Source organism: Salmo trutta, chromosome 24, assembly GCF_901001165.1.
Source record: "Salmo trutta chromosome 24, fSalTru1.1, whole genome shotgun sequence".
NCBI lineage: Eukaryota > Metazoa > Chordata > Actinopteri > Salmoniformes > Salmonidae > Salmo > Salmo trutta.
The window spans coordinates 40,027,906-40,042,515 of record NC_042980.1 but is presented as its reverse complement, the minus strand read 5'-3'; the positions used below and the strand labels follow the sequence as shown (position 1 = coordinate 40,042,515).

At 44.5% G+C, this 14,610-nt stretch overlaps 1 protein-coding gene across 10 annotated transcripts in view; it reads left to right on the top strand.

The window, feature by feature from the left end:
- Positions 1 to 14,610, top strand: part of LOC115161305 (peripheral plasma membrane protein CASK-like) — a 224,508-nt gene that overhangs the window by 166,966 nt on the left and 42,932 nt on the right. For 8 of the 10 annotated variants that reach the window (XM_029712184.1, XM_029712182.1, XM_029712186.1 and 5 more), the window contains one exon: positions 7,435 to 7,512. In XM_029712184.1, the coding sequence (XP_029568044.1) occupies positions 7,435 to 7,512 (78 nt within the window). Of the gene's footprint in view, positions 1 to 3,911; positions 4,389 to 7,434; positions 7,513 to 13,277; positions 13,839 to 14,610 lie in introns of those variants that run through there. The other 2 variants (XM_029712191.1, XM_029712192.1) reach the window with 2 other exon arrangements.

Below are 14,610 nucleotides of genomic sequence, written 5' to 3'. Positions count from 1 at the left end.
ATCTGTCATTAGATGCCTCTCTATCTGTCATTAGATGCCTCTCTATCTGTCATTAGATGCCTCTCTATCTGTCATTAGATGCTACTCTATCTGTCATTAGATTTCTGTCTGCCTGTCTGTCTGTCTGTCTGTCTGTCTGTCTGTCTGTCTGTCTGTCTGTCTGTCTGTCTGTCTGTCTGTCTGTCTGTCTGTCTGTCTGTCTGTCTGTCTGTCTGTCTGTCTGTCTGTCTGTCTGTCTGTCCTCTAATAATCATACAGTCTCTCCTCTAACAATCATACAGTCTCTCTCCTCTAACAATCATACAGTCTCTCTCCTCTAACAATCATACAGTCTCTCCTCTAACAATCATACAGTCTCTCTTCTCTAACAATCATACAGTCTCTCTCCTCTAACAATCATACAGTCTCTCTTCTCTAACAATCATACAGTCTCTCTTCTCTAACAATCATACAGTCTCTCTCCTCTAACAATCATACAGTCTCTCTCCTCTAACCATCATACAGTCTCTCCCCCTCTAACAATCATACAGTCTCTCCCCCTCTAACAATCATACAGTCTCTCCCCCTCTAACAATCATACAGTCTCTCCCCCTCTAACAATCATACAGTCTCTCTCCTCTAACAATCATACAGTCTCTCCCCCTCTAACAATCATACAGTCTCTCTCCTCTAACAATCATATAGTCTCTCTCCTCTAACAATCATACAGTCTCTCTCCTCTAACAATCATACAGTCTCTCTCCTCTAACAATCATACAGTCTCTCTCCTCTAACAATCATACAGTCTCTCTTCTCTAACAATCATACAGTCTCTCTCCTCTAACAATCATACAGTCTCTCTTCTCTAACAATCATACAGTCTCTCTCCTCTAACAATCATACAGTCTCTCCTCTAACAATCCTACAGTCTCTCCCCCTCTAACAATCCTACAGTCTCTCCCCCTCTAACAATCATACAGTCTCTCTCCTCTAACAATCATACAGTCTCTCTCCTCTAACAATAACACAGTCTCTCTCCTCTAACAATCATACAGTCTCTCCTCTAACAATCATACAGTCTCTCCCCCTCTAACAATCATACAGTCTCTCTCCTCTAACAATCATACAGTCTCTCTCCTCTAACAATCATACAGTCTCTCCTCTAACAATCATACAGTCTCTCTCCTCTAACAATCATACAGTCTCTCCTCTAACAATCATACAGTCTCTCCCCCTCTAACAATCATACAGTCTCTCTCCTCTAACAATCATACAGTCTCTCTCCTCTAACAATCATACAGTCTCTCCTCTAACAATCATACAGTCTCTCTCCTCTAACAATCATACAGTCTCTCCTCTAACAATCATACAGTCTCTCTTCTCTAACAATCATACAGTCTCTCTCCTCTAACAATCATACAGTCTCTCTCCTCTAACAATCATACAGTCTCTCCTCTAACAATCATACAGTCTCTCCCCCTCTAACAATCATACAGTCTCTCTCCTCTAACAATCATACAGTCTCTCTCCTCTAACAATCATACAGTCTCTCTCCTCTAACAATCATACAGTCTCTCTCCTCTAACAATCATACAGTCTCTCTCCTCTAACAATCATACAGTCTCTCTCCTCTAACAATCATACAGTCTCCTTCTCTAACAATCATACAGTCTCTCTCCTCTAACAATCATACAGTCTCTCCTCTAACAATCATACAGTCTCTCTCCTCTAACAATCATAGTCTCTCTTCTCTAACAATCATACAGTCTCTCTTCTCTAACAATCATACAGTCTCTCCTCTAACAATCATACAGTGTCTCTCCTCTAACAATCATACAGTCTCTCTCCTCTAACAATCATACAGTCTCTCTCCTCTAACAATCATACAGTCTCTCTCCTCTAACAATCATACAGTCTCTCTCCTCTAACAATCATACAGTCTCTCTCCTCTAACAATCATACAGTCTCTCTCCTCTAACAATCATACAGTCTCTCTTCTCTAACAATCATACAGTCTCTCTCCTCTAACAATCATACAGTCTCTCCTCTAACAATCATACAGTCTCTCTCCTCTAACAATCATAGTCTCTCTTCTCTAACAATCATACAGTCTCTCTTCTCTAACAATCATACAGTCTCTCCTCTAACAATCATACAGTGTCTCTCCTCTAACAATCATACAGTCTCTCTCCTCTAACAATCATACAGTCTCTCTCCTCTAACAATCATACAGTCTCTCTCCTCTAACAATCATACAGTCTCTCTCCTCTAACAATCATACAGTCTCTCTCCTCTAACAATCATACAGTCTCTCTCCTCTAACAATCATACAGTCTCTCTCCTCTAACAATCATACAGTCTCTCTCCTCTAACAATCATATAGTCTCTCCCCCTCTAACAATCATACATATTCTAATAACATATTGTCTGTTCCCCTGCCTCCCATCTCGCTCTCTCCATTTCAGTCTCTCACTCTCCAGTACTGTCTCTCTCTCTCTCTTTATTTTTTTCTCTCTCTCTCTCTCTCTCTCTCTCTCTCTCTCTCTCTCTCTCTCTCTCTCTGTCTCTCTCTCTCTGTCTCTCTCTCTCTGTCTCACTCTCTATCCCACTCTTTTGACAGTGTTTTGTCTGTCACCCAGAACTCATAGCAGCCAGCCAAACACCAAACCTCTCTACTCTAGAGGGCACCAGTAGTTCACTGCCATAACACACACACAGACACACACACACATACACACACGCTGCCAGGGAAGCCAGGCTGCACTCCTCATGATCTCATGCCACATTAGGAGAGAAGCTTTCTGGCTGGGAGAAACATGGTGTGTGTGTGTGTGTGTGTGTGTGTGTGTGTGTGTGTGTGTGTGTGTGTGTGTGTGTGTGTGTGTGTGTGTGTGTGTGTGTGTGTGTGTGTGTGTGTGTGTGTGAGAGTGTGTGAGAGTGTTACTGAAGGCTAGCTGTCTAGGAGGAACTGGATGTTACTAAAGTGTTTAAAGTTCACTTGAGGCCTGTTGACTCTAGAAACTTATCTTAATCCTGTCAGGGTCTTGGTAACACTTGAAACCTTTTATCACAAGACCAACATACAACAGTTAACATCAGCTTATGGCAGCTGATTTACTGCAACACAGACATAACACAAACCGTTATCTAGGTAAGTTGGCTGGCTAACGATAACTAGCTGACACACAGAACGGTTGGTGTCATGCCTGCATTAAGGCAGTTGTTTTAAGCTGACACATATGACGCTGTAATGACGTACATCCAGACCTCTGTTGACCCTGTGGGCTGGGGTTTATTTGGTTCTTTATGAGTTGGAGGTAAGCCTTGAGAGCTATGGCAACAATATCATAAGGAGTCTGGAGGGGGTTGGGAGAGGGAGTTACCAAATAGTGTTACAAAAGTGTTGATGGAGAAGGAAGGAAGGAGTCAGTGAGGAGGAAGGAGTTATGAAGGAGTTAGGGAGGAGGAAGAGGTTAGTGAGGAGGGAGTTAGGGAGGAGGAAGGAGTTAGGGTGGAGGAAGGAGTCAGTGAGGAGGAAAGAGTCAGGGAGGAGGAAGGAGTTAGGGAGGAGGAAGGAGTTAGGGAGGAGGAAGGAGTCAGTGAGGAGGAAGGAGTTAGGGAGGAGGAAGGGGGAGGAGGGAGGAAGGGGGAGGAGGAGGGAGTTAAGGAGGGAGTTAGGGAGGTTAAGAAGGGAGTTAGGGAGGAGGGAGTTAGGGAGGAGGAAGGGGGGAGGTTAAGAAGGAAGTTAGGAAGGAGGAAGGGGGGAGGTTAAGAAGGGAGTTAGGGAGGAGGGAATTAGGGAGGAGGAGGGCGTAAGGAGGGAGTTAGGGAGGAGGGGGGAAGGGGAGGAGGAGGGAGTAAAGGAGGGAGTTAGGGAGGAGGAAGGGGGAGGTTAAGAAGGGAGTTAGGGAGGAGGGAGTTAGGGAGGAGGAGGGCGTTAGGAAGGGTGAAGGAGGAAGTAGTTGAGGAGGTGCCTATTGCTTTCGGACCCTGCCCCAGGGGCTGAATGGGTGCAAGATGAGAAGTAGAAAGAGACTCTCTCCCTGGGAAGGCCTTTCACTAGGAACCTGTTGCTGCAGATGTCCATTCAAAACCCAGACCCAGCTGAAGAGAGAGGGATATAGAGAGAGCGAGACCACACTCCTGCACTGAAAATTGAGAGAAGAGCGAGCCAGACTCCATCACTAAAAATTGAGAGAAGAGCGAGCCAGTCTCCATCACTAAAAATTGAGAGAAGAGCGAGCCAGACTCCATCACTGAAAAGAGAGAAAGACCTCCACATTGCTGCTCTGAAAGCCACAGAAAGAAGGAGAGCGACATAGAGAGAGAGAACAATGGGTGCTATTGTCAGGCCTTAGTCCCTTTCACTGCTGTTTCTCCAGACTCCAGACTCCTGCAGTAGGCTATCTGTGAGTACATCTGTAGGGCTGACGTTACCATCCTCTCCACTCAGACACAGAGAGGTTCAGGGAAACTACAGATCCACTCGGCACGGAATGGACGTACTGTATCAGTAGCCTACTGAAGTCTGGATGCTAAGCTAGTTTAGCGCTTATTGTGTTTATTCTCTTCTGGGTTAGGGTGGGTGGCTACTGCTTAGGATCTGGTTGGTGAGTCGATCTTGTTGCTTGTGTGTGTGTGTGTGTGTGTGTGCGTGTGTGTGTGTGTGTGTATGTGTATCAGTGGTGTATTAGGGCGACAGTTAGCCTAGCTGTTGAGAGTGTTCCCTGTGTGTTTTAATTTGAAAGTGAAAGTGAGTGTTGGGCCAGTAATCGAAAGGTTGCTGGTTCAAATCCCCGAGATGACTAGGTGAAAGACTGTTTATGTGCCCTTGAGCAAGGCACTTTACCCCAATTGCTCATGTAAATTGCTCTGGATTAGAGTGTCTGCTAAATGACTAAAGTAAGGCTCTGTTTCTCTCTTTGTAAGGAAAAGATGGTTGGTTGTATGTTTTCACTGTGACTTCAGACACAACAGTGATGTTACATGGCTGTATATATTCACTTCATATGATAGTACATACCATTTAGCAGATGCTTTTATCAATGCAACTTACAGTCATGCATGCATACGTTTGATGTATGAGTGGACCCAGCGGGAATCGAACCTACAACCCTTGGCTTTGCAAGCGCTGTGCACTAGCAACTGACCAATACTGGACACCACTTACAATAGTTTTGGTAACACTTTCCTTGACACCCAGTGTAATAACAAAAAATGGCTACTTTGGAGAATCTCAAATATAAAATATATTTTGATTTGTTAAACACTTTTTTGGTTACTACATGATTCCACATGTGTAATTTCATAGTTTTGATGTCTTCACTATTATTCTACAATTTAGAAAATAGTAAAAAATAAAGAAAAACCCTGGAATGAGTAGGTGTGTCCAAACGTTTGACTGGTACTGTAAACTCATTAAGTATGTAGTATACAGTATGTTAGTATTGGTATTCGAACACAGCTCTGGTCCTCCTACAGTAAATCAACAGTCTGTTTTATAAGAAACGTTTAACGGAGAACTTCACAGACGGCAAGCAACGGCATCATGGTGAAAGAATGAGCTGGGCCGTAGAATAATAATATGTGGAACATAGTTGATCTAAAAGCAACATTTCCTCTTCGCTGCTGCGACCTTCATAACACATACACTCACTCATAAGCAGGCATTGTGTGTGTGTGTGTGTGTTCGTGTGTGTGTGTTCGTGTGTGTGTGTGTGTTCGTGTGTGTGTGTGTGTGTGTGTGTGTGTGTGTTCGTGTGTGTGTGTGTGTGTGTGTGTGTGTGTGTGTGTGTGTGTGTGTGTGTGTGTGTGTGTGTGTGTGTGTGTGTGTGTGTGTGTGTGTGTGTGTGTGGCTACAAGGTAAGGAACAGTAGGAGCAGACAGAGAGACAGAGCGTCTGAACTCTGAACTTTCTCCAGGAACCAGCGTCTACTGCTTAGCCTCCCCTGTACACTCCCCACTATCACGCGCGCACACACACACACACGCAGCACACAACACACAGACATCTGTCGAAACATGGTTGACTCTATCTCCCACTGCCAATGCAGGCACCACAGACATCTCAAACATTCATAAATACTCGCCTTGTTTTCCCATAAAATAACCCCTTTAAAGGAGCTTAGCAATGACACAGCAGACTAATCCAGTATTTGAATATCACTGTGTGTTTGTGTTTACGTTTCAAGTAACACACATATTTGCTCATTACAAATAAGTTCACAGGAGGACATCCACAGGATGTGCATGTCTACATAAACGGTGTCTTTCCAAGCAGATCTGTAGTTAAGACTTGTAAGTGATAGGTGAGTGGGGATGCAGGTAGCCTAGTGGGTAAGTGCGTTGGGCCAGTAACCGAAAGGTCGCTAGGTAAAAAAATCTGCCGATGTGCCCTTGAGCAAGGCACTTAACCGTAATTGCTCCTGTAAGTTGCTCTAAGAGCATCTGCTAAATGACTAAAATGTCAAATGTAGAAAGACACATGAACTAACTGTTATCAGCTTCATGTTTGTTATTCTTGCCTCATTTCGTGGTTGAGACCAGTGGTAATCATCTCGTGATAGTACTGTCTGCCAGCCTTGTCTCTCTGGTCAATGGGAGGACACAAGGCATACATGTAGGTCTAGGGGCTATGGCGAAATACCTATTTTGAAAGAGCAGTGTTCTCTATGTGTGTGTGTGGGGGGGGGGGGGGGGGGGGGGGGTGCCAGTGTACTTGCTCTCTCATGATGTCAACTGCTCTCCTTTGAAGTCCAGAATTATTACATTATTCAACCCAAATCCCTATGAAAATCATGAATCAGTTCTTATATCATAAAAGTCATTTTATTTAATGGCTGCCTTTTCAACTGAGCTCTGTTTCTCTCCTCTCGGCATTGTGACCTTTGAACCAGTCATTTCTGCTTGTCCTGGTTAGACTAATCACTGTGTGTACATTTTCTGTACCACAGGAGTTTGGTGGCACCTTAATTGGGGAGGATGGGCTCGTGGTGATGGCTAGAATCAGTGGAATCAGTGGAACAGTATCAAATACATCAAACACATGTGTTTAATGCCATTCCATTTGCTATGTACCAGCCATTATTATGAGCCGTCCTCCCCTCACCAGCCTCCACTGGACACAGCGATTCATGCTCGCAGTGCATGCACACATAAAAACAAACACACATCCTCAACTGTTGATCCTGTATAGTCAGCTGGTTCGTTGCAAACAGAGCCAAAGTGTTGCTCCTCTTTCAGTCTGCATCATAAATTATTATATATTTTCCCTACATTGTAAATGTCCTTTTTTTATGTTTAAATGAAAGCAAGCAATTGTCAGCATTGATGAGAGGCTGGCACTGAAGACAACAGGTCATTCGGAATACACAGAGAGAGAGAACCAACATGTATTATTTAGCCATTGAACTGATTTTGTTGGTTTATAATGTTTTGTGTGTCGTGTTGTTTCAGCTTTACGACAAAATCAACACAAAGTCATCGCCCCAGATCAGAAACCCCCCCAGCAATACTGTACAGAGGGCCAAGGAGGTGAGCGCGCGCACACACACACTCACACACACACACACACGCACACACACACGCACACGCACACGCACACACACACACACGCACACGCACACGCACACACACACATACACACACGTACACACACACGCACACGCACACACACACATACACACACGTACACACACATACATATTGATACAATATTGTGTTGTGTGCTTGTCACCATGCTTGTGTATAAGATATTATTCATGACGATTGATGACGTGATGAACTCTATAGAACACCGCACGCTGCTTCATAATTCCCTGACCACACACTCTGTTTAATCAACAAGGCTCTAGCCATTAACACCTCTCTCTACTATTCATTAGGTTCACATCTCAAACAGCACCCTATTTCTCATGTAGTGCACTATGTTTGACCACAGCCCTATGTGGCTCTGATCAGAAGAAGTCAGAACTGGTGCCCAATGTGTGGAATAAGAAATCTAACTCTTCACTGCTGTTATCTACTTCTGCTATCTGCTGCTTGTTTAACATTGGGTCAAGCTGGCCTGAGGTCAGTGTTTGAAGGAGTTGAACCTCTTCTTCTAACCTCTTTAGTTTTTTTCCTCAAAATAACAACAACCTCATAGCTATGTGTCATCAGCTAGGTAGCAAACCTGGGTTGTCCACAACACAAAACTCAATACTATGTTGGCTTTCTGAGCTAAAGGCCAGCCGTTAGGCTCTGGGAGCTAACATGAATCTTCAGGTTTCAGGCAAGGTTACTCATCAAGAGAGTGTAGTTCACTGAACCACCTCCACTTATGACAGCCCCAGCCAGCTTTACATTAGGATATAACTGTAACGTGGTTAGATGTGAGAGCTACACCCCAGTAGAGTACGGTGTACAGAAGGGTGTAATTGTGTAGCTCAGTTGGTTGAACATGGATCTCGCAAGGATTGTGGGTTCAATTCCCACTGAGGTCATGCAAAAATATATGAATAACTGAAAGTTGCTTTGGACAGAAGTGTCTGTTAAATGTCATGCATTATTATAATATAAACTCAGCAAAAAAAGAAACATCCCTTTTTCAGGACCCTGTCTTTTCAAAGATAATTTGTAAAAAATCCAAATTACTTCACAGATCTTCATTGTAAAGGGTTTAAACACCGTTTCCCATGCTTGTTCGATGAACCATAAACAATTAATGAACATGCACCTGTGGAACGGTCGTTAAGACACTAACAGCTTACAGACGGTAGGCAATTAATGTCACAGTTATGAAAACTTAGGACACTAAAGAGGTCTTTCTACTGACTTTGAAAAACACCAAAAGAAAGATGCCCTGCTCATCTGTGTGAACGTGCCTTAGGCATGCTGCAAGGAGGCATGAGGACTGCAGATGGGACCAGGGCAATAAATTACAATGTCCGTACTGTGAGAGGCCTAAGATAGTGCTACAGGTAGACAGGACGGACAGCTGATCGTCCTCACAGTGTCAGACCACATGTAAAAACACCTGCACAGGATCGGTACATCCGAACATCACACCTGCGGGACAGGTACATGATGGCAACAACAACTCTCCTTGTTACACCAGGAACGCACAATCCCTCCATCAGTGCTCAGACTGTCCGCAATATGCTGAGAGAGGTTGGACTGAGGGCTTGTAGACCTGTTGTAAGGCAGGTCCTCACCAGACATCACCGGCAACAACGTCGCCTATGGGCACAAACCCACCGTTGCTGGACCAGACAGGACCAGGGGTGATGGTCGGATTCGCGTTTATCGTTGAAGGAATGAGTGTTACACCGAGGCCTGTACTCTGGAGCGGGATCGATTTGTAGGTGGACGGTCCGTCCATGGTCTGGGGCGGTGTGTCACAGCATCATCGGACTGAGCTTGCTGTCATTGCAGGCATTCTCAACGCTGTGCGTTACAGGGAAGACATCCTCCTCCCTCATGTGGTACCCTTCCTGCAGGCTCATCCTGACATGACCCTCCAGCATGACAATGCCGCCAGCCATACTGCTCGTTCTGCGCGTCATTTCCTGCAAGACAGGAATGTCAGTGTTCTGCCATGGCCAGCGAAGAGCCTGGATCTCAATCCCATTGAGCACATCTGGGACCTGTTGGATCGGAGGGTGAGGGCTAGGGCCATTCCCCCCAGAAATGTCCGGGAACTTGCAGGTGCCTTGGTGGAAGAGTGGGGTAACATCTCACAGCAAGAACTGGCAAATCTGGTGCAATCCATGAGGAGGAGATGCACTGCAATACTTAATGCAGCTGGTGGCCACACCAGATACTGACTGTTACTTTTGACCCCCCATTTGTTCAGGGACACATTATTCCATTTCATTTCACATGTCTGTGGAACTTGTTCAGTTTATGTCTCAGTTGTTGAATCTTGTTATGTTCATACAAATATTTACACATGTTCAGTTTGCTGAAAATAAACGCAGTTGACAGTGAGAGGACGTTTAGAAGAGTATAACTCTGATCTAGGATCAGATTCTAGGGGACTGGTTCTATAGTCGGACTGGTTCTATAGTAGGACTGGTTCTATAGTCGGACTGGTTCTATAGTAGGACTGGTTCTATAGTCGGACTGGTTCTATAGTCGGACTGGTTCTATAGTAGGACTGGTTCTGTAGTAGGACTGGTTCTATAGTCGGACTGGTTCTATAGTCGGACTGGTTCTATAGTAGGACTGGTTCTATAGTAGGACTGGTTCTGTAGTAGGACTGGTTCTATAGTAGGACTGGTTCTATAGTCGGACTGGTTCTATAGTAGGACTGGTCCTATAGTAGGACTGGTTCTGTAGTAGGACTGGTTCTATAGTAGGACTGGTCCTATAGTAGGACTTGTTCTATAGTAGGACTGGTTCTATAGTAGGACTGGTTCTATAGTAGGACTGGTTCTATAGTCGGACTGGTCTTATAGTAGGACTGGTTCTATAGTAGGACTGGTTCTATAGTCGGACTGGTTCTATAGTAGGACTGGTTCTATAGTCGGACTGGTTCTATAGTCGGACTGGTTCTATAGTAGGACTGGTTCTGTAGTAGGACTGGTCTTATAGTAGGACTGGTTCTATAGTCGGACTGGTTCTATAGTCGGACTGGTTCTATAGTAGGACTGGTTCTATAGTAGGACTGGTTCTGTAGTAGGACTGGTTCTATAGTCGGACTGGTTCTATAGTAGGACTGGTCCTATAGTAGGACTGGTTCTGTAGTAGGACTGGTTCTATAGTAGGACTGGTCCTATAGTAGGACTTGTTCTATAGTAGGACTGGTTCTATAGTAGGACTGGTTCTATAGTCGGACTGGTCTTATAGTAGGACTGGTTCTATAGTAGGACTGGTTCTGTAGTAGGACTGGTTCTGTAGTAGGACTGGTTCTATAGTAGGACTGGTCCTATAGTAGGACTTGTTCTATAGTAGGACTGGTTCTATAGTAGGACTGGTTCTATAGTAGGACTGGTCTTATAGTAGGACTGGTTCTATAGTAGGACTGGTCCTATAGTAGGACTGGTTCTGTAGTTGGACTGGTCTTATAGTCGGACTGGTTCTATAGTAGGACTGGTCCTATAGTAGGACTGGTTCTGTAGTTGGACTGGTCTTATAGTAGGACTGGTTCTATACTGGTCTTATAGTAGGACTGGTTCTATAGTAGGACTGGTTCTGTAGTTGGATTGGTCTTATAGTCGGACTGGTTCTATAGTAGGACTGGTTCTATAGTAGGACTGGTTCTATACTGGTCTTATAGTAGGACTGGTTCTATAGTAGGACTGGTTCTATAGTAGGACTGGTTCTATAGTCGGACTGGTTCTATAGTAGGACTGGTTCTATAGTAGGAACTGGTTCTATAGTAGGACAGTTTTGATCTATTAGACTGTTAAACACTGAGGCTGTGTTCCATTCCAAAAGGTTTCCCCCTGAAAGAGAGGTGGACAAGAGCAGAAGGAGTAGGGACAACTGTTTCGTAATGGAATGCAGCCTGCGATCGAATCTGCAGTCTTTTCTACAAACATACAGGGTCTATTGGGTTTTGTTTCCCACTGTTAGTGAAGCTAATCCACAGCCTGTTGGATCATTCATAGACACTGTTAATATAATAAGGAGCTTAGACTGCTTGTTTATTTGCCCTTTGTTAGTAGGTCCTGAGCTACACACACACACTCAGACACACACTCACACGCACACTCACACTCACACACACATGCACACACACACTCACACTTACACACGTGCACACACTCACACACACACACACTCTCTCACACACACACGCAAACACACACACACACACACACACACACACACACACACACACACACACACACACACACACACACACACACAGCATATTTTCCAGATATTTGTTGCCTAGACTGTAGTGTTGAACAGTTTTGGCTTCCTTTATGCACCATTAGTACCAAACAGGCTTCACATACACTGGTACATGGTGTTTGCGTCTAGCTGGCTGAATTCACACACTCTCAATGAACGAACTAGGAGAGAGAGGGAGGGAAGGAGGGATGGGTTAGACTGAGGGAGGGAGGGAGGGAGGGATGGGTATGGGTTAGACGGAGGGAGGAGGAAGGGAGGGAGGGAGGGAGGGAGGGGTATGGGTTAGACGGAGGGAGGAGGAAGGGAGGGAGGGAGGGAGGGGTATGGGTTAGACGGAGGGAGGGAGGGAGGAGGAAGGGAGGGAGGGGTATGGGTTAGACGGAGGGAGGAGGAAGGGAGGGGTATGGGTTAGACGGAGGGAGGAGGAAGGGAGGGAGGGAGGGAGGGAGGGATGGGTTAGACGGAGGGAGGAGGAAGGGAGGGAGGGAGGGAGGGAGGGATGGGTTAGACGGAGGGAGGAGGAAGGGAGGGAGGGAGGGAGGGAGGGATGGGTTAGACGGAGGGAGGAGGAAGGGAGGGAGGGAGGGAGGGAGGGAGGGAGGGAGGGAGGGAGGGAGGGAGGGAGGGGTATGGGTTAGACGGAGGGAGGAGGAAGGGAGGGAGGGAGGGAGGGAGGGAGGGAGGGGTATGGGTTAGACGGAGGGAGGAGGAAGGGAGGGACCTTAATAGAAAATGACTAATAGAATGACTAATAGAAAAGTCACCTATTTTTATTTGTATTTATTTATTTAACCTTAATTTAACTAGACAAGTCAATTAAGAACAAATTCTTATTTACAATGACGGCACCTAGTAAAATACTACTTGAGTAAAAGTCTAAAAGTATTTGGTTTTAAATATTCTTAAGTATCAAAAGTCCATGTAAAAGTATACATCATTTCAAATTCCTTATATTAAGCAAACCAGACGGCACCATTTTCTTGTTTTTTTATATTTATGGATAGCCAGGGTCACACTCCAACACTCAGACATAATTTACAAACAAAGCATTTGTGTTTAGTGTGTCCACCAGATCAGAGGCAATAGGGATGACCAGGGATTTTCTCTTTAAGTTTGTGAATTGGACAATTTTCCTGTCCTGTTAAGCATTCAAAATGTAACGAGTACTTTTGGGTGTCAGGGAAAATGTATGAAGTAAAAAGTACATTATTTTCTTTAGAAATGTATTGAAGTAAAAGTAAAAGTGGCAAAATATAAATACTAAGTACAGATACCCCAAAAAACAACTTAAGTAGTACTTTAAAGTATTTTTACTTAAGTACACCACTGGGAGTTTGTATGGCATTGGATTATAGGTGTGTGTGTGTGTGTGTGTGTGTGTGTGTGTGTGTGTGTGTGTGTGTGTGTGTGTGTGTGTGTGGTGTGTGTGTGTGTGTGTGTGTGTGTGTGTGTGTGTGTGCGTGCGTGCGTGCGTGCGTGCGTGCGTGCGTGTGTGTGTGCGTGCGTATGTGTGTGTGTCTGTTTTTTGTTGCCTACTTCCTCTAGCAGTGTCCTCATTTTCTCTCTGAGTTCTGATCTGAGTGTCTTTCTAGTCAATGTTAGACACATTGATCCAGTATTTCACCACAGAACGAAATCTCCTTTATTTCTTGCCACCAGTGACTTAAAGGGACTTCCTCTGTGATACTCTGCTTGACTTTCTGCTGCTGATCCTCAGTGGCGATACTGAAATAATTTTAAAAAATTAACACTAGCACTTTTTATATTTGACCCTGGTCCTAAACCTATAGACACTAACCTTTCCCCCCGACACCGTCATCTTAGACCTTTTTCAACTTTACCCCCCTGACCCTCTTGACAACCCCTGGCCTTTGACCCCATGACCCCTGACTCTTCCTATGAGGACCAAGGACATCCTCAGAGGTCACGTGTAACTGTCCTCCCTGTGTCCTCCTCCTGGTCTAAAGAGCTCCATCCAAGACGAAGCAAGTTCCGCTTTGAAACACCTGGAATATGTAAGCCCTGAGACGCCTTTCACAACACACACACACACACACACACACACAAATAAAACAAAGAAAAACGAGTTGGTTTTATTTTAAAGCAATTTTGTATTTGACAGAAGGAGACTGGGAGTAGCGTAGAGCTGTCTGTGACGATGCATACGTTAGGCTGTAGCTTGACCCATGTAAGCTGTAGCTCAGTAGCACGTGTGTGAGTCTATTGGTATTTGTTTCATTAGTCCATTGTTGACAAAGTCCCAAAGATATTTTGCTTGTCGGCAATCAAGTTTTCAAGATATTTAACTTTTAAAATACATAAATCATCCCTGTATGATGTGTTTTTCATCATATGACACAAAACGCAAAATCATATGATGGAAAATGCATCATACGGGTATGATTTATGTATTTTAAAAGTTAAATATCTTGAAAACTTGATTGCCGACAAGCAAAATATTTTTGGGACTTTGTCAACAATGGACTAATGAAACAAATACCAAAATATCATTTTTGGGTGGACTTTCCCTTTAAGTGCCTTGCTTAAGGGCACATTGACAGATTTTTTTACATAGTCAGCTCAGGGATTTGAACCAGTGACCTTTTGGTTATTGGCCCAATGCTCTTAACTGCTAAGCTACCTGCTGCCCATCTGCCACAGACACACTCACACACACACTCCAAATCGCAAACACCTTTACGTGCCAGGACTCTCCATCTCTCAATTCAGCAGGCAGGTGTGACATAACAGGACCTGACTCCAAATCAGGTCACTCCGAGAGGCCAG